General features: G+C 41.1%; 1 protein-coding gene across 5 annotated transcripts in view; it reads left to right on the forward strand.

The window, feature by feature from the left end:
• Positions 1–21,337, forward strand: part of SHISA9 (shisa family member 9) — a 169,875-nt gene that overhangs the window by 75,704 nt on the left and 72,834 nt on the right. Inside the window, exon 3 of one of the 5 annotated variants that reach the window (XM_085513761.1) lies at positions 7,279–7,506. The exons of the other annotated variants lie outside the window; for them this stretch is intronic. Coding sequence (XP_085369887.1) covers positions 7,279–7,307 — 29 coding nt within the window. The 3' untranslated portion in view covers positions 7,308–7,506. Of the gene's footprint in view, positions 1–7,278; positions 7,507–21,337 lie in introns of those variants that run through there. 5 annotated transcript variants of the gene reach the window in all.

Consider the following 21,337-nt stretch of genomic DNA (forward strand, 5'->3'; position numbering starts at 1 on the left):
CCAGATGAAACACTGAAGGCATTTTTTTTTTTTAAAGAAGATTTCAACATCCTCTAAGAATAACCATTTAAATGCACATGGAGAAGAGAACAACACAGAGCAAAGGTTCTATATCTCATGCAAATGGATTGACAAAAATACCTGATCCCACACAAGGCTAACTGAGAAGCCTTACTGATCCTAGTGGAAAGAAACACATGAAAATGAAATTGCACTGGTGTTTGCATTACACAGAATCATAGCATGGCCTGGGTTGAAAAGAACCACAATGCTCATCCAGTTTCAACCCCCTGCTGTGTGCAGGGTCACCAACCACCAGACCAGGCTGCCCAGAGCCACATCCAGCCTGGCCTTGAATGCCTGCAGGGATGGGGCATCCACAGCCTCCTTGTGCAACATGTTCCAGTGTGTCACCACCTTCTGGGTGGAAAACTTCCTCCTAATAACCAACCTAAACCTCCCCTCCGTTTAAAATCATTCCCCCTTGTCCTATCACTGTCGACCCTTGTGTTTATACACTCTCTTCAAATACTTGAAGAGGGGCTTGGCCTCTTCTCCCAGGCAACAAACAGGGCCCAAGGAAATGGCCGCAAGTTGTATCAGATGAGGTTTAGACTAGACATGGGAAGGAACTTCTCTCAGAGTGTGGTCAGGCACTGGAATGGCTGCCTGGGGAGGTGGTGGGGTCACCATCACTGGCAGTGTTCAAGAGGCATCTAAATAAGGAGCTAAGAGATATGGTTTAGTGGTTTTCTGTAGGTATGGTAAAGGGAAGACAGTTGGACTAGATGATCTTGTAGGTCCTTTCCAACCTTGTGATTCTATGATTCAGTGATTCTACTGGAAGGCCACAACAAGGTCTCCCCGCAGCCTTCCCTTCTCCAAGCTAAACAAGCCTAGTTCCCTCAACCTTTCCTCACAGGAGAGGTGCTTCAGCCCCCTGCTCATCTTAGTGGCCCTCCTCTGGGGAGGCCACTTTTTTGTTTGTTTGTTTGTTTTTTAACAAAAATTAACTGCCAAACTAATGCAAATAATTAAACTCTTGTGTTGCAAAAGATTCTTATGAGTACAGAATGACTGTCAGTAGTGTGCACATGAGTACTTTTCTATCTCAGATTCATTCTATTTCCCTCCTCCTTCTGTAGGCTTCTCTTTCTGGTCCCTGAAAGTGTCAAATACAGACCCATTCCATGGTCAACTTTCATGTGTATTGTATGCTCTTTCTGCCAGATGATTAACATTCACATTGTTAAAAGTAAATGCATTTCTCTAGTTCAAATTCTATGCAAGGAGATCATTTTTAAGGATGTCAGTTCTAGTTATTTGCATTTACTAAATGCATTCATCTTTATTTTAAAGGACTGAAATTTAATCATGGTGTTTGGTGGGGACTGAGAGATTTATTTACTTGGTTAGGTGTGATTTATGAGAGCCCTGTGATGTAAGAGAAAATGACTGCAACTGAAGGTGAGTTACTGTGTCCAAGTTAATTGCATAACATCTTAAGCGCCTGTAAAAATATACATGACAACTATAAGGTTCTGATAGAAAGAAACAAAGTTTAGATCGCCAGTCAGCTGGGAAAAGTAATGGAATTCTCTCTTGAAGCTCAAGCTCAAGCTAAATTTCTTCTTAGCTCTAAGCCAATTCAAGGAGTGTTCTTCCTCTTTCTCCATCTCAGATAACATGGAAAGTTTCCCCATTTCTAAACAGGACTTTAGGAAAGGTATTTTGAAAAAATCCCATGTCCTTGGTCACTGGAGCAAGCCAGCATTTGGGGATTGCTAAAATAGAGATACACGAAGATTATTCCTGAGGCTACGTAGCCTACACATCAGTGATTAAAGACAGTTCTGCTACCCCCTGTTATTGAAAGGCTGATGAAAGAGGAACTCAAAACTGCAATGCAGTGACAGAGCCCTGTATAAAAGACAAAGTGTGTGTAAGAACCAGCTGATGCACTGGCACTTCCCATGAGCACTATCTGAATTGCTGGGGAGCAAGGAAGTGGATTTTCAGCACAGTGACAAAGGGAAATCAGCAACAGCTGGAGCAGATCACAGCAGGACACTAGTGGCCTGTTATGCAACAGGAGAGAAGAGTGGTGCAATGCAGGCACTGCATGGCCAGGGCATTCCTAGGGGAGGTTGTAGTAACAGGAAATTCATGTTTCTTAGCATCTGCTGATATAACTTCATGTAGATTCCTGGATATTAAGGGCCTCAATTAATGAATGAAGTTCCTTATAAATATGATTACCTTGTGAGAGTACCACAACTGCACTTTTGAGTGAGAGCAGCTACTGCAGAAAGTCCAAGAAACTTCCTTCCTCCCATCTGTACTATCCAGAAGCAATGCCCATTCTCCTGACAAGCAGACAATGACAGATGCCAAGGACAGCTTGATGCAGTACACTGCACACTCCAAGGAATGGTACCACCTGCCTTTTCCAGAGGGATTTTTATAACTCTGCTTCACTCTCAACACACTACTTTCCTAGCAATATTGCCATACAAACAAAATAGCACAGTGTACCTGTTTTTCCTTCTGCTCTTAAAGAGGGTGCTTTCAACCGCTGTAAGCCACCAGAAAGGCAGAAAGATGAGCAAAACTGTTATTGATGCCATTATTGTTCAATGACTTGGAAAGGACAGCAGAGGGAGTTTTACCATCTCAAAGTGCATTCCTGTTGTCTCAGTCCTCCCTGACATGTGCTTTATAGGCACATATATCTTTTGTAAGGGTGAGGAAGTTTTGAAGAGAAGTTTTTTTTGAAGAAAATAAATATGGAATATGGAAATTTAAAAAAAGTATAACAATGTAATGTACATGAAGTCTGCAAGTCAGGAGCACAGATTGCATTCTGAATAATGCATTTTGTATAGAAAGTGCTCTAAATAACTCAGCAGAGATCACAGAGTGTAAGACAGTTAAGCAATTTTACCTATTAAGTTTTGATCTACATCAAAATAAGAGTTGTTATTTACAGCTGATACTGAACACTGATAATATTTATGGAACAACATGTTTAAAATGGACTGGAAGAAAACTATTTCCTTGTAAAGAGCTGATCAGCCTGGGGTGCAAAGGAAACAGTAGACCAAAATATTCTAACCTAGATAAATAAAATGCATTCATGTTCTAGGACACCCCGTGTGTGCCCCGGTGGTGCAGTGGTTAAAGATGCCGCCTTGCAACACTGGGGCCCGGAGTTCGAATCCCCCCTGTGGCGCAACTGGTAGAAGTGCCGCTCTGCTACACAGAGGCTCGAATCCCGGGGGCTGGACTCGATGATCTCTAAGGTCCCTTCCAACCCGCAGGAAACTATGAAACTATGAATATATAAGTGGATTAATTACATTTTACAAGTCTCAGGGAAATTAAATGAGAGCTTCCATCAGCACCTTTGGAAGGTGTATCATTTTTACCAAGGATACCTACAATGTTATTTCTGAACTGTAAAGACAGCTTCAGAAGTTGCATCTTCAAGGAATGTGGCTACTTTAGCCAAATAGCAGGTGACTATTAGCAAGTCACTATTTCTGCCCCCTCTGAAGCACTCTTGTGAGTGCAAAGCAGTAGATACCTTACTGTCTGATTGCTAAATTTATTCCTAGCAGAAAAGTAAGCCCACAACGATGAGGTCTCAGATATTTACTGATCTGAATAATAGTCAGAAGGTGTATCTTGATGACCTCCTTCAAAGTCCAGTCAAAAGATGAGAGCAATAGCAAAACAAACAGCTAGAAAAACTCACTGGATTCTTCAAGAGAGACATATCGTGTCTTTTTCTTACAGTACGTTGAGATGATTAAAAAAATGTTGTGAACACACAGACATGTGGGAGACGATCAAGAACTGTGCCAGACATGGGGTTTCCATTTCAGCAGTAAATCAGTATTTCAGCATTTATTTTTAGCTAGTTTGGCACTGATCCAAAGGTTCTGGTGATTCTATTGGAACAATGCTGGGGACTAGTTAGAAAACAGCATGAGCTGATTTATCTATCAGTACAAAGTATCTTAAAGGCTTAAAAAACATAGCTTGATGTTTAACTGTCACATTACATGATTGCACTCCAACAGCAGTGCACCTTAACATGCCACTTCTGCTGGCCCGTCTTTATACAGAGAAGATGCAGCACTGAATAATTCCTACAGAACACAAAGTTATGAAATGAAACTGAACTCCCCCTCTTATAATTTTGACAATTCACCAGACTTTTCCCATTCCAACTTTTCTTCTCTTGTCAGAGCTAACTCCCTCCTGGAGATCTTCTGATTTGCTTTAAAAAATTCATTTTTTTCCACTAAAAATATTTTGAAGAAAAATTTCCAATGGAGTCTGCAATCAGGATATCAGAAAAATGTATGAAATTCACAGAAGACCGAGATTTATGCAGAGCACACTACATTTGCAGAGAATGTAAACGAACAGATGTCAGACTTACATTTAATCTTTCCATGATTTCACAGTGGCAAAGACTAGAAATAAACTGGTACAAACAAACTATCCTGAAATGTTAGAGAACACCTGCTTCAGGACTTCCAGAGCTGTAACTGTGGTTTTGCAATGAACTAACTTGGAAGTTCAGAACCAGACAGTGGAGTCCCTTTTGATTAGATTCTGTCTATCTGAAATAGCCAGTCCATATGACCAGAAGGAAGATGATTGTTTCAGCTGAGAAACTGCCACTTCTTTCTTCATGTGGCTGGTGAAGGAGCACAGTGGAAAGAGAAGAGGCATCTCTGTAGTGTCCCTGTGGCCCATGGATTACAGCCCACTTCTGAAGAGATGCTGACAGAGTCTTCCAGTTGTAATCACCACCAGTTTTGCTGGCAGTAGCACTTCACTCAGTCCATCTGTTTGTGCAATTATAAATTGCACTGGAATTTAGAAATTCTCAGTATCAAAAGGGGGCTGATTCCTCTTCCTTACTTCTTCCAGATTTTTAATTGATGCAGTAAATTAGTAGCTATTTAATAGTCATGTTAATAATTGTCTTACTGAAAAGTGTTATCATGCCTCTTTGTCAAGGAGCAGTACAGGAATTTTCAGTACAGCAGTATTTTTGGTGAGGGATACTTACAAAATAATAATAATTAAAAAGATGTATTCCAATGGAAGCATTTACTTAAACATTCTCTGAATGGAGGAGGTATTGAGGAGGTAAATCCTTTTAGCCAGCTTGCTATTTAAGAGACTTCAAAAGGTACCCTTTGAAGTTCAGAAAAGACCTTTGAAGTCTATGAATATGAAAAATAAAAAAAGTGTTTAGCACTAAGTATTGAACTTCATTAAGTGTTCTTTTTTTTTTTTTTTTTTTGTCAATTAGAAAATACTGCTATTTTTGCATAGTGAAAGAAGAAATTAGGGCTATTCTTTTAATAAAGACTTTAAGTATCTCCTGGTAGAGCTTCTCAAGCTACCTGGGAGCTAAAGACCAACATGCTTCGCCATTACACAGACTGGACGTAACACTTCCCTTGTGGAATGTGTCTGACTATTGGATAGGGGACACAGATAACAATCTGTGTTCTTAGAATGTGATACTGTCCTGGGGACAGAGTTCCTGCCCTCTGCTGTTTTGTGTCCCCTTGATGGCATTTGTTCTGACTGGGGCACAGCACCTGCACCTGGTACAGACTTGGAACTATGAGCTGCAAATGGTCATGCTCTGTTAACAATGAAAGCCTGCACTGAATTCACTCTTGCTAGCACCCTGCTTAAGTGGGAAGTGTACTCAGAGGTATATTATGTTCTGCATCTTATTAAACACAGCTTTTCTCTGACTTGTAAGTGAACAGATCTAGGCTTAAAGACCCTCCTAGACTTTCAAATAATGAACACAGTGAAGGGGTGCTGATGGTATCTGAGATGGAAGCAGTGCATGTTCAGTGGATGGATACAAAGAACACAGGAGCTAACTTCTCCAAGAATAACGATGGGGACAACAATTGGGATAAGCCTGTTCGCAAAGAGGCACCATCTGTACTCACACAGCCAGCAAATGCACTGCATGCCCCCAGTAATGCAGGGCTTCACCTTGCCTGGTAGAAGCTATGCTAAATGTGAACAGTTTCAAGATCCTGTGTGGATACGTTGCCTGCAGTAAACAGAACATCCCTTTCAGAGGGCAGATACCACAGCAAGCCCTTCTTCCTTGTCTATTTAGTCATGATGATGTACAATGGGGGAAGAGGTGAAACAATCTTCTTAGAAGAAACCTCTAAAAACTGAACATAATTTACACTGACAGTGTCTGTCTCTAACTCGTTGGTAGTTATGAATACATAAGTAGCTGGTGAATTATTTTGAACTGCAACTTTCCCAATCTGCTTTTGGCCTGCTTGAACAACACACTCAAGTCACAGGTTTGAGCTGCTTTGGGCAACAGCTCCTAATTCCTCCTCCCTTCTGCAAGACAGGTTAACTAAATGAGACACACTTTGTGATGAAACTACTCCTGTTAACAAAGAATGCTTTGACTGATAGTTTGCACATTGTAATGCTGCAGCACCTACACAGCCATGGACTGGAGCTGTCATACAGCTTGCCATATGGGAATATGGAAGAGGAAACAGATGGATTTATAGAGTCCAACGTAACAGTGAGACAGTATTTGGTGAGAAGGAGGGGTCATAGCATACCAGCTGTGTAATCACTCAAAAATTTCTGTCAACATATGAGAAAAGGCTTCAGAAAAGGACATGAAGGCAGACAACGCTGTAGCTCTGTGAGTGCTGTTCAGAAGCATATGCAGATCAGAGTTAATAACAGAACTGAACCAAATCTTGTGAATATCAGATACACAAAGGTCTAGAAATCGAAGCTGGAAACTAGGATATCAGAGGATCCACTCATCATAAGCAGATATTCAGCCCTGACAGCTAGGGCTGAAAAGCAAAACTCATTAAGGTGCAAATCTATTAGGCTGTGCAGCACACAGTATGACTGCTTTTAGGCAACTGCCTAAACAGGTCTTTACTTCACCCACTCTTAGGCATTTAGTCTTAAAAAGTTAACTAAAGCTAAAGAAGATGGTAGAATGAAAATACTGATTTTTGTAATGCTGGAGGATTTTTTATCATTTCAATGTTTTTCCATCTATGCATAGCTTTAGAAGAGGTAGTTCCATGAATACTTATGTCAAAAATAAGCTAGTTTACCAAGTGAACAAGGGACGTGGCTAGGAATTACATATGTTATATAAATTATGTATGTTATATAAATTAAGAGAATTAGAGCCAGCATTTCTGCTTGTGTAAACTGTTCCAGCTCCAGTGACTTCCCATATCATATGCTAATGGAGTAGAGGTGACATTACACCTGCTGGACCTGACCTGTGGTATTCCAAACATCTTGGAGAAGCCAGAGGTGGAAATGCTCTGCACTTGAATTTGCCCCGGGGCAACAAATTTGTAATCAGATTCTTCCAGGCACTTGGATAACAGAGAACACCATTTGAAGGACATAAATGGTACGGTTTGAGTAATTGCCATCTAATTTCAATCTGCCTCTCTTCATTTAGTTCTTTTCTACTGCATTCCCCTTTTCCTGTCATTCCCATCCCCAGACTCAGGGAATTTCATATTTCTCTTCTGGGCTGCTCCCCTTTTAGTAAGGATGTGCCTTGTTACTTTATTACTCCCTAAGTGGTCCCCTGCCTTTGGGAGCATCTACTTTCCAAATCTGACTGCATCTATTGAACCCAAAACAAGAATGCATCTGACAGGATTTGTTATGAAGATGAAAACACACAGTTGGACTGGTGACCAGTTGACTGCCTATATAATCAGTTGACTGACTATATAATCATTTCTCATGTCATCTATTGAAAAAAAATTAGATCTTCTGTGGAAAAACTAGCCTGTTGAGCCTATTAATCCTGCTTCTCTTAAAATGCTTTTTGCTTGTAGATGTCTGGATTCTTATGAAATACCAGATATGCCTGTTCATATTATTACTTGGAATGTTACACAGTCAAATTTGACATGGATTTAAATTTCTTGCAGTTTCATTATTGATTTTAAAAAGTGCAGTGACACACTGTGTCATATTTTTTTGTTATATATATGTACACAATATGTAACAGTTTCACTGAAATTGCATTTCTTTTTATACTGCCAATTTCTACAGCTCTGACTGCTCAGTCCCTCCAATTTCCATTCAGCCATACCTATTTCTCAATTTTCTGAGCTTGCTGAGTCATTGCAACAAATGAGTCATGCTCAGCATTATTGCATTATATTGTCAGATGCAAGAAAATAAAAATAACATCATTTATCATAAAGATTTTAAAATTTATCATATACAAGCAATGATCATCTATTTTCAGTAATACAGCTTTATATCTGAAACCATCACACACACAAAAGACTTCACTGATTAAAATAAGAAAGTTTATACTCTAAACAAATTACTGACACCATTAATCCACCATTTATTGTCACTAAAGCTTAAGAGCAATTCAGATCCTATGCATTTAATGGGAAACTAAATTTTCAATTTGGCATTCTAGGTCACGTTTTTTTCCCCTGCTTGCACTGCTCATGTGCTTAAGGTCACTCTCTCCTGTGAGGTGACTGACAGAACACAGATGAGGAGAGAGTTATTTGCCTACATGTGTAAAAGGTTTGTAAGAGTATTTTGCACAACTGGTATGCCTAAACTATGCCATTTCCTCAAGATTGATCAGAAAAAACATTCCTTACGTGACAAAAAATAACCTGGTCTAGGACCAGACCTGGAGGTTGGTGGCCCTGCATGTGGCGGAGGGTTGGAACATGATCCTTAAGGCCCCTTCCAACCCAAACCATTCTATGATTCTGTGATTATAAAAATCACACTGGATGGCTTCTCATGCACCTGATTCTTTCCTGTTTTGCTTATTACTGCTTATTACTTTCAGAGATTTTTAAGCTGTTCAACTTAAATTAGTTCTCTAGTTGATGTTAAGAGTCAGAGTGGCTCTTGTACAGTGCAAAAATTCCACTGAAGATACACACACATCCATTTTTAAGAAAAAGGCAAAGGAAAAACACACTGCTTGTCTAGGCTGAAGCTGTCTCATTAAGAAGGTCTTGTGTCTTAGCAAACAGAGGTTTTGTACAAGCCCAATCCATGTTACTCAGCAGAAGTTTCCAGCCATTAGCACCACTCACGTGCACAATCTTTGCACACCCTCTCCACCACACAGGTGTGGGCATAGGACTGCCTGAGCCAGACCACAGGACTTGGTTTCTGAAACCACCTCTCAGGCTGTTCTGCTGTGGTTTTGCTCTCTTGTCATTTAACAGCCTGCCACATTTCTTAAGGATGTGTAACACATGAGGGATATAAAGAACCACGCCTAAAGAGATCCTTCAGGAAAAGAGAAAAGGTGTCAGATTGGCCAGACTCCTGGTCTTGAGGATTATGGGAGTGCAGAACTGCATGGCTTAACCATTTCCTTCCTTCACTTGCAGATTCCCTACTTAACTAGTTGACAGTTTACTCAGCCTTCACCTGAAAAGATGAATGAATTGGAAACTCTAGAAAAACACAAAAAGTACAATGTAGGACTGTATAATAGATTATCTTACACTATATTCATACTAGCTAGGATAAAAGGCACCTCTTCATTTCTGCATGCTTGGTTTAGCAACCTTAGTACTATTTTAACATTTTTGCATCTGATCTATTCTAAAACAAAAAATATCTAATTAAATGATAATTACCAAAATAAAGATGGTATTACAAACATGTATAAGGCAAGCCATTCTAAGTTTATTTCAATCCATACATCTTTATCATGCCAACATTAGCTTGAGATTTATCATATTACTAAATCATTCTCATCTTTTCACCATTTGAATTCAAGCTTGTTCTGAACCAAAAGAACGTTTTAGTCCTTACACTTATAAGAAGCATTTCCAAGAAAGACATTTAGTCATAGTCTTGTGTGCTGCCCAAAGTGACAGTTGCAACAGAAATACCGATACTAGCTTCTCAGACTTTGACTAATGGCTGACTGCCGACTGCTCAGTTTGTGAAGTCTGAGCTGAGCTACAAACATACAAAGAGCTCTGCAGATATATGAATCAGAGCAAGAGCAATTCATTTTTAAAAATCAGAAGCTGTTAAAAATAAAATGTGATATTTTTTAAGTTAATTGTTCAAAATTATTCATCTTCAGTACTTGCCCAGTATTTAGTCATGCATAAAGCCATGCACGCATCAATTTTCTTTGTGAAAATAGGCATTTCTGTCTAGCATCTTGATTTGCACGTGCCAGTTATGGTTTGCATGCAGAAAACAGAAAACGGTATGTGAACACATCTGGTTACAGCCTGTGACTTAAGCCACTAATCACAAATCAACAAAGTCAAATGTAAGACTTGACAAACAGCAGAAAACTAAATACCAAAATAATCATAAAAAATACAGTAATAAGAGGGAGATAAACAAACTAGGAAACCACATCACATTTAATTACAGAATGACAATGAAAACAGGACACCTCATTGGCTAAGACAAAGCTGCACCCTTTGCTAGACAGAAAAGCAATGAATCCCTGCCAGACATCTCTAAAGTTTTCTCTGTAGGCTCGGGAAACTGCAGAACAAAGACATAACATGAAGTCAGAGTGGTGGAGGGCAAGGCAGACAGAGCAGTGGGGAGGTGGGGCAAAAATAGGACCAGGAAGTTCAGCAAGGATGCAGGTGAGAGACTGCACCCACAGCCAAACCTCCTGCAGAGCTCTGCTGGAAGGGCTGTGGACAGCAGGAGGCTGAGTGCACACTGGCAGCGTGTCCTTATTTGAGAAGGCCAGTGGAACCCAGTCTATATGAACACCCACCAGTGGGCAGAAAAGAAGGATTTTCCTCACTAAGTCAGTACTCATCAGGCCACAACGAGGACAGTGGCTACTGAACACTTGTTATGGGAAATAAATTTGTTATTCTGAGAACAAACTGCCACCAACAGAAAAAAATCCACCAAAAAGCTTGAAAGCTGCAAAATATGACAGTATTATTGGAGATGTGAACATTAGTCCCTCAAGATATTTTCCCACTTCAGCCTCCTCTCCCCTCTATTTCCACAGACCTTCAGATGCTTCAGATGGAAAAAAAACAAAACAAAACAAAACAAAAAAAAAACTTATAAGTTCAATTTCAGACTGAAAACTCCTTTCTTTCTCGTTGCCCAAGGATATTTTTGATTCCAATAAGCTATGTGAAAAACCTCTTCAAAGTTTTCTGATATTCTCTCTGTCCTGACCTATTACTGCATCCTCTTTCAACATGCTGTGAGAACAGCACTACAGTAAGTGGATATTCAGAGGCACCCTTGCATTCATGGAGCTGAGATGCAGCTGCAAACCAGCAAAATTCAGACTTCTCTCATTAAGAGTGTTTTCTGTTTAGTTTTATTCATACATGGCTAAAATAGTTAACAAACATTAAGAAAACAGGCCCTGGCTGAGGTCACTGCAGCTCTCAGCGCTGCCGAGACACTGCGTTCCCCTCAGTGCTGACCAATGAACGTCAGCAGGGACATTTTTCCTGCAGAGGAATTCAGTTCCACCCCATGCTGCACACACACCACCCTGCCAGACCCATTCGAGAAGCAAATTTTGGTTTGGTTCGAATGATTTTCAATATATTGTCCATATCTGATTTAAGCGAACTAAAGTTGGATAGAACATTGAAGCAAATGCTTCAAGGTCAAAAAATGAGCAATAGCAGAAATAAAAATAAGTGCAGGTCCTTCTACATAGACACAAGATTCAACATTTGTGAGCTTCAAAACTGCAGCCTGTTTAGATGTAAAGAACTTTTTTTTTTTTAAGTGTAACCTTTTTATACACTGTGCTAGCTATAGTAATTTTATGACTTAGAACTGCTGGTGAGCAGGGGATATATGCACAACTAGCAGGTCATTCAGCTCCCCACATTCTCAGCCCAAGGCTTGCACAAGCCCTTGGTGGGAGTTCGATCTTTTTGGATTTCTCTTCGCAGTATTATCCCTGCAGAGCCTCCTCCTAACTGAAGGCCAGGAGTGAGTTTCATTGTCTTGCAAACAAATATTCTTTGCTACCATCTACAGTTACTTGAACACAGATAAGGAAAGCTGGCATAAAAGTGCAAGAAAGGAGAAAAGTAATAATTAACGTAGTAAATACATATATACAAGCACTGCAGCATGCAAGAGGTCTGAGAGAATTCAGCGCAGCCTTCTGAAAAAGAGCACTGTGGCTACCATTGTCTGATATTTCCAAATGAGGGAATTTAATTAAAAATGCCTATAAGTTTGTTGAAATTAACTCTACTGTTTCAGTTGAAATCACACAATTCAGGTGTATGTGAATAAAATGGCAACAGAGAAACTTCCAAAGAGAATCCTCTTCTTCTGTGATGGAAGCCAAACACCTCCTTTACAACAGCCATTTTTTACTTCTTCGTATTCTCTTTCCCTTTAGGGATCTTGCAACCACTGACACTCCTCCTACTTAACACACCCTACAGAGGCGGAAAAGTGATCTGGAATGGGATGGGAAAATTTATTATACTGCACCAACACGAGCTGCTGATTGCAGAGATGCTGTGTATTTCCATGAAAGAGTCCCACAGTTCTGAACTTATTAAAAACACAAAGCCTACGCTAGATGTTCAAAAAAGAGGGTAAATTTAAATTTAGATCATGGCAATTGTGCAAAACTGTGGCTATATATACAGACTTGAGGCTATATGTTATAGGAGACACTGGGATCCAATGCAGTTTAGAAACCCCATTATTCATAGAATTTGTAATAATGATGAATTTGTTATGATTTCAATTAAATGCAGTTACTTCATTATTAACTTTCCAAGTGACAATATTTAAGGTCACAGAATGTGCAAGCAGCAACTGCTAAGAGTTTAATCATTAACAAGCTTAACTTGAAACATGCAACATTCAAAACTGTTACTTCCTTTCACACAAAACACCACATTATGCTTCCATCCAGAACAGCATCTCGGGCATACATTCTACTTCATCTCTTTTTTCCTCAGTGGCCCACTGACCAGGTTTTTGCATTCCATGTTCTTTCTAACCCTTTCCACACTTCTTCCATACTCACTTCAGAGAACATCAAGAAAGTAGTCCCTACAGACATGAACATATATATATGTTAATATATACATAATATATAATAAATAATAATTGTTATTAGTATATATTATTATAAATAAATAATATTATATATTATTATAAATAATTGTGATTAATATATATTAATCACAACTGATTCCCTGTTCCCATACAATTTGGATGCTGGTAAGCTCACCCTCATGCTAACTAAATAACAGGGAGGTATCACTGTCTGAGACAGTACAGTCTGAGACAGTGTTGGTTAAGAAGGAGAGCTAAATCTTCACCAAAGAGGGCAAAAGGTGGCCACATGGGCACGTGCTTCCAGCTGAGCTAATTCAGATTTCTAAGCAGGAAGCAAAACTCATAAGGTAGGTCTACAGCTAGCAGTGTCTAAGGGAGCTCACTGACTGTAGAACCTGGAGGTGATAATGCACCAGGGAGGGCAGACTGAAAATACACGAAACCTTCCTACAAAATGGAGAACCATTCACAGAGCTCTTTGAAAACACAAATTCAATAACATTTTAAAAAATCCCTAAACTCAAATATAAAATTTACATTCTAAGTATAAAAAAAAAAAAAAAGAAAAGAAAAAAAGAAAAAAATAAGGAAAAAGGAACTTTGTGAGGAGTTTAACAAAAAAGGACTGTAAATATAATGACACAGCATTATCACTAAAGAGTTGGAGCATAATTAAAAATAACCTGACCTTTCTTTTTTTCTGTTCTTCCAAGTTCACTTATCTCTGAGAGGCTTCCTGGTTTGAGAGAAATTCCTATTTGGATATTTTATCTTAGAATGATGTTACTCTGCCAGTGGGTTATAGCATTTCTGTCACATTAGTCAGCATGGGTTCACCAAGAGGAGGTTGTGCTCAGCCAACCTGGTAGCCTTCTATGATGCTGTCACTGGCCGAGTGGATGGGGGGAGAGCGGTGGATGTAGTCTACCTTGACTTCAGCAAGGCATTTGATACTGTCTCCCACAACATCCTTATAACAAAGCTGAGGAAGTGTGGGATAGATGAGTGGACAGTGAGGTGGGTTGAGAGCTGGCTGACTGGCAGAGTGCAGGCGGTCATCATTGGCAGTGTAGAGTCCTGTTGGAAACCTGTAAGTAACGGTGTTCCCCAGGGGTTGGTGCTGGGTCCGGTCTGGTTCAACATCTTCATCAGTGACCTTAGAATCATAGAATCATAAAATTACCCAGGTTGGAAAAGACCTCAAAGATCATCAAGTCCAACCGCAGCCTAACCATAGTACCATAACTCTAACAACCCTCTGCTAAATCATATCCCTGAGCACCACATCCAGACAGCTCTTAAACACATCCGGGGACCGTGACTCAACCATCTCCCTGGGGAGACTATTCCAGTGTTTAACTACCCTTTCTGTAAAGAAGTGTTTCCTAACATCCAACCTAAACTTACCCTGGCACAACTTGAGGCCATTTCCCCTCATCCTGTCACTTGTCACTAGTGAGAAGAGACTTGCCTCGCTCTCACTGTAAACACCTTTCAGATACTGGAAGAGAGCAATAAGGTCTCCCCTCAGCCTCCTTTTCCCCAGACTAAACAGCCCCAGCTCCCTCAGCCTCTCCTCATAGGGCTGATTCTCCAAGCCCTTCACAAGCCTTGTTGCCCTTCTCTGGACCTGCTCCAGTACCTCCATGTCCTTTTTGTACTGGGGTGCTCAAAGCTGAACACAGTACTCGAGGTGAGGCCTCACCAATGCCAAGTACAGGGGCAGGATGACTTCCCTAGTCCTGCTCACCACACCATTCCTGATACAAGCCAGGATGCCATTGGCCTTCCTGGCCACCTGGTCACGTTGCTGGCTCATATTCAGCTGAATGTCCATCAGCACACCAAGGTCCCTTTCCATCAGGCAGCTTTCCAGCCACACCTCCCCAAGCCTGTAGGGATGCCTGGGGTTGTTGTGACCAAAATGCATCCAGCTTTTGGAGCAGATCCAAAACTATCTTATCATGGATCATGCAGGGCTTATTCTGTTCCCCCTCCTCATCTACCAGTGCAGGGGGCTGTGTTCCCAGGGAGTAACAAGTCTTACTATTAAAGACTGAGGCAAAGAAGGCATTAAGTACCTCAGCCTTATCCCAATCCTGACCAAGTTGCCCTTGGCATCCAACAAGGGATGGAGATTCTTCCTAGCCTTCCTCTTGTGTTGATGTGTTTATAAAAATATTTATTGTTCTGCTTAGAAACCTTAACAAAGACTGGCAGTCTCCTCAAAGCTCATTTTCTGAAAGGATTTTTCCAACAAATGACTGGACTAGAATTATGAAGAAAACAATTTGTTCTCCTGGTATTTTAACTTTCTGCTGAACTTGGTTCTCTTCTCACATTTGTGTGAGAAACTATTTTATTTGACCTCAGGTGCACTTTTATGATAGCATCCCTGATAGGAGTAAAATGTCATCAGGGACTGACTAAGAGTCTAAGTGCCTGCTGAGATAGAAAACTTCACTAAAATTTTGGCTTCATATTCACGTGCCCAAATGTCTTTAAAAGTCTGAAGTCTAAAGTCTAAAGCTTCCGTTTCTGACATTGTACTTGTATTGTAGACCTGGCTCTTGTCCAGAATAAACTCATCTATGCAAGAGCATGGGAGCGGGGAAGAAACACTTCTAATCAGGCATGAGTTACACAAAAAGAATACCAAGAGTGTTATACAGGTATATCTGAGTGGTTAAAAATAAATTAAATATATATACATTTCCAAAGTGTGAGGCATTCATACTTTGGATTAGGGCTCACTGGGTTTTCAAGTCCCAGCTAATCTTTGAAACTTTGCATTTGCAACCGTATATTCTAAAATAAATGCACCACTTAATTTTCCCTTCTCCTGAAGTATGTACAGGCAATGGGATCATTATAGCATAAAGCAGCAACTTCATGTCTGAGCATCTCAGTTTTTGGCAGCCTGTCTGTCATTCTCTTGTACAGACATGGGAGAATGTAGAGTGTTGGTTTGGGAATTTATGTTGGTTTAATCAGTAGCTTAGAACCAGAAACAGTGCAAGTCCTGATTTACTTTAACAGGAATGGTCCTTTTATAGAATACAAGTGACAAACATGAGAGAACTGCATAACTTAGAAACATAACAACTGTAATTACTAGAACTACAAAGGTCTTTGGGTCCATCGTCATTGTTTCTTAATTTCCACTTTACTTTTATCCCTTTGTGTGTCAAGTCCTATTTTAATCAGTACTTCTTTAAACATCTTCTCTTGCATAAGCATGAGTTAATTTATTTCCCCTGAATTAAGCAGCACACCAGTTTTTCCTGAACATCTCCATTTTGTTCTAAATGCTGTAACTTTTGATTCTGGAATTTAGAATCTGGAAAAGCTCTGCACAATACATACTTAGTAAATAAGAAATTGTATTTTCACTCAGCTCACGCTTGTTCAAGACTAAATAGATGTTACCTCTATCATTTGAGTCTGTTCTCCTGTGGATTCCTGGGTCTTTCACCTCATGTTGGAGGGTGGCTGCTGCTTTCTCTTAAGAAAAATTCCTCATCTCTTATACTGTACTGTGTTCTAATATGGAGCACTGTCTACAGTGCTTCTGATACTCTGAGAGAAGGTTATTGAAGTTTCACATGCTCTTACAAAAGACTGCCACCAAAACAGCTTAGTGCCTCCTCTTCTGTACCAGATCAGGTTTTGAAATATTTGTGCACTTAGCTTGAAAGGAATGCTACCAAATCAATGCTAAACTATCTAGGGAAATACTTGATTCTCATCATCACTTATGTGAGCTCTGTGTTATACTCACTGGAGTTTCTGAACTTGCTTGTGTGATTGTTCCCCTCCATCAGATAGGGCTCAAAGTCTGAATATGTAAAGTAATTTCTGCAGAGCCATACCAGGGATCTGCATCTATGCTATGAATCAAACATGTCTTCTAAATCCCATATCAACAGCCTCAGCATAAGTCCTACTTCTCAGTGTTGAGCTGCTTGTAATTTGGAGATCCTCAGTATTTGAAGGGGACTAGTCTTGGGAATTTTCTACTTCTGTCTTAAAAATTCATTTCTTCCCGTAGTATTTTATCATAGAATTACAGAATCACAGAATCAAAGGGGTTGGAAGGGACCTCCAGAGATCATCAGGTCCAACCCACCTGCCAAAGCAGGTTCCCTATGCCAGGTCACACAGCTCAGTGTCCAGGCGGGTCTTGAATATCTCCAGAGAAGGAGTCTCCACAACCCCCTGGGCAGCCTGTTCCAGTGCTGCATCACCCTCACCATAACGAAATTTTTACGCTCATTCATGCAGAACTTCCTATGCTCCAGTTTCTGCCTTGTCCTGTCTCCGCACACAGCTGAACAGAGTCTGGCCTCACCACTTTGCCCCCCACACCTCAGATATTTATAGACTTGGATCAGGTCCCCTCTCAGTCTTCTTTTCTCAAGGCTAAACAGACCCAGTTCACTTAGCCTTTCTTCATAGGGGAGATGCTCCAGGCCCTTCACTGTCTTGGTGGCCCTCCACCGTCTTGGTGGCCCTCCACTGGACTCTTTGCCAAAAGATCCCTGTCCTTTTTGTGCTGGTGAGCCCAGAACTGGACACAGTATTCCAGATGAGGCCTCACCAGCACAGAGTAAAGGGGGAGAATCACTTCCCTCGACCTGCTGGACATGCTCTTTTTAATACACCCCAGTATGCCATTGGCCTTTTTGGCTACAAAGGCACACTGCTGGCTCATGGCCAACCTGTCGTCCACCAGGACACCCTGGTCCTTCTTTTAGCAGAGCTCCTCTCCAGCAGGTAATCCCCCAGCCTGTACTGGTGCATGCAATTATTCTTCCCTAGGTGCAGGACTCTACACTCGCTTTTGTTAAACCTCATCAAATTTCTTTCTGCCCAGCTCTCCAGCCCGTCCAGATCTCGCTGAATGGCAGCACATCCTTCAGGCATGTCAGCCTATCCTCCCAATTTTGCATCATCAGCAAACTTACAGAGGGTGGCCACTATCCCCTCGTCAAGGTACAGTTTATGTAAATACATAAACAGCAAGAGGAAGGCTAGGGAAAATCTCCATCCCTTGTTGGATGCTGAGGGCAATTTGGTCACCAAGGACCAGGATAAGGCTGAGGTACTTAATACCTTTTTTGCCTCGGTCTTCAATTGTAAAACTTGTTGCTCCCTGGGCACACAGCCCCCTGCACTGGTAGATGGGGAGGGGGAACAGAACAAGCCCTGCGTGATCCATGACGAGATGGTTCTGGACCTGTTTTGAAAGCTGGATGTTTACAAGTCCATAGGGCCAGATGGTCTGTACCCTAGAGTGCTGAGGGAGTTGGTGGATGAGGTTGCCAAACCACTCTGCATCATTTTTCGGCAGTCTTGGCTGACTGGGGATGTCCCGGTGGATTGGAGGCTGGCGAATGTGACTCCCATCTTCAAAAAGGGTTGGAAAGATGATCCTGGCAGCTACAGGCCCATCAGTCTCACCTCAGTGCCCGGGAAGGTTATGGAAAGGATAATCTCAGGTATCATCACAGATCAACTAAAGGTCAGCCAAGGGATCAAGTCAGCATGGGTTTATTAACAGTAGATCCTGCCTGACTAACCTGATTTCATTCTATGACAAGGTGATCTGCTTGGTAGATGAAGGTAAGGCTGTCGATGTGGTCCTGGACTTCAGTAAGGCCTTTGACACTGTCCGCCATAACATTCTTGTGGAGAAGCTGGCTGCCTGTGGTTTGGATGGGCGCAAACTCCACTAGGTGAAGCACTGGCTAGATGGCCGGGCCCAGAGAGTTGTGGTCAATGGAGTGGAATCCAGTTGGCAACAAGTCACGAGCAGTGTCCCCCAGGCCTCAGTGCTTGGGCCGCTTCTGTTTAACATCTTCATTGATTATCTGGATGAGAGGATTGAGTGCACCCTCAGTAAGTTTGCAGATGACACCAAGTAGGGAGGGAGTGCTGATCTGCCTGAAGGGAGAAGGGCACTACAGAGGGACCTGGATGGACTCGATTCATGGGCCAAGGTTAATGGCATGAGTTTCAATAGGGCCAAGTGTCAGATCCTTCATTTTGGTCACAACAACCCCAGGCATCCCTACAGGCTTGGGGAGGTGTGGCTGGAAAGCTGCCTGATGGAAAGGGACCTTGGTGTGCTGATGGACTGTTGATGGACTGAATATGAGCCAGCAACGTGACCAGGTGGCCAAGAAGGCCAATGGCATCCTGGCTTGTATCAGGAATGGTGTGGTGAGCAGGTCTAGGGAAGTCATCCTGCCCCTGTACTTGGCATTGGTGAGGCCTCACCTCGAGTACTGTGTTCAGCTTTGAGCACCCCAGTACAAAAAGGACATGGAGGTACTGGAGCAGGTCCAGAGAAGGGCAACAAGGCTTGTGAAGGGCTTGGAGAATCAGCCCTATGAGGAGAGGCTGAGGGAGCTGGGGCTGTTTAGTCTGGGGAAAAGGAGGCTGAGGGGAGACCTTATTGCTCTCTTCCAGTATCTGAAAGGTGCTTACAGTGAGAGCGGGGCAAGTCTCTTCTCACTGGTGACAAGTGACAGGATGAGGGGAAATGGTCTCAAGTTATGCCAGGGTAAGTTTAGGTTGGATGTTAGGAAACACTTCTTTACAGAAAGGGTAGTTAAACACTGGAATAGTCTTCCCAGGGAGATAGTTGAGTCATGGTCCCCAGATGTGTTTAAGAGCTGTTTGGATGTGGTGCTCAGGGATATGATTTAGCAGAGGATTGTTAGAGTTATGGTACTATGGTTAGGCTGCGGTTGGACTTGATGATCTTTGAGGTCTTTTCCAACCTGGATAAGTCTATGATTCTATGATTCTCTTAATACAGAATGTCTTTTACCATTGTTACATGAAGGAGTTTTGAAATTGGTTATGCAGAAACTGTTAACTCCAATGGAAATGAGTAAAAGACTGAAAACAGTATGCAGAGCACTATCTACTTAGACCACTGAAAGTAGACTACCCCACGAGATGAACAAGTAACTCCACTATGTTTTCACACCAAGTTCTTATTAAAGTTCCTTGCAATAGATACAAACTCTCACTGAGCAGATCCAAAGGTCTTCCTGAACACAACCAGCAGCTGTTTTATATTTACTCTTACTAGTAATTTGCAAATGGAGCTTTAGTTCCTACACAAGTTCGCAGATCTGATCCCCCCCCACCAGTACCTTTTCTCCCTTCCTATCAGCAAATACAGCACTTAGTAAAAGCACATCAGGTGCCTTGTAGAAATTGGGTTAGTTGTGGGAACTGACAGTCCAGAGAACTTCTGTGTTGACAGAGCTTCATATTAATGACAGGTTTGAGGAATGAAAGCCTGTGCATTCAGATGGTTTGAGTAATAGAGATAAATCAGAATGAAGACTTTATGGTCTCTGCTTCTATGCAGCTGAAAAGCATTTTGACTATTTCCAGACCCTGCATCAACCATAAAGGTATTTTTTAAGTAGTAAGTTTAAAGTGCAAACAGTATGCTGTGTTATTATTACTATTATGCAGTAAATAAATAAATAAATACATACGTAAAAATCCATTATTGTATATAACATCTTACCATTCACTACCAACCATTCTGGAAGTCTCTTCATGAAAGTAGAGTGTTGTGTAGTCATGGAGATGGAAATTATTCAGTGTTACACATTCAACTGATTTCATCAGGTATTCATCAGGATCTTTTAGGCAAATAGAAAGATGTAAAGATAATCTATGGGGTAGTATGAAGCATCAAAAAAATGCAATTGTGGAAGCATGTGCTCAGCTGAAGTAGCACAACTGACCAGGCAAAGTCCCACAATAAATCTTACTTGAACACTGGCATGTGCTTCAAAATCCAGAAAGGTCAAATTCACTTAAATGGTGAATCTGTCCCAACATAATTCTTTATTTTGTTTATATATATGGCACAAGGACCGTTTCTTTTGCTTATTTCTAAGAAATCTGTTTCGATAAAAGCTGAATGCAAATTGCATCACAACAGAAAATCAAGCCAACAGGCATAAAACAGCTATGATATTATCCTACTTCTACTGTCACAAGAGATATCATATGATTCCATATGGACTGGCTCCTTAGTTCAGCAGTGTTTACAGTGCTGACACTTTAAAAGTAAAAGGTTGTAAACCTTGTATAATAGAATTTCCAAATTGACAGAAGTGATGATTTAAAAGAACTACTGCAAATATTACAGCTGTCCAAA

Source organism: Coturnix japonica, chromosome 13, assembly GCF_054131305.1.
Source record: "Coturnix japonica strain WE chromosome 13, WE-NBRP24, whole genome shotgun sequence".
Lineage (NCBI taxonomy): Eukaryota > Metazoa > Chordata > Aves > Galliformes > Phasianidae > Coturnix > Coturnix japonica.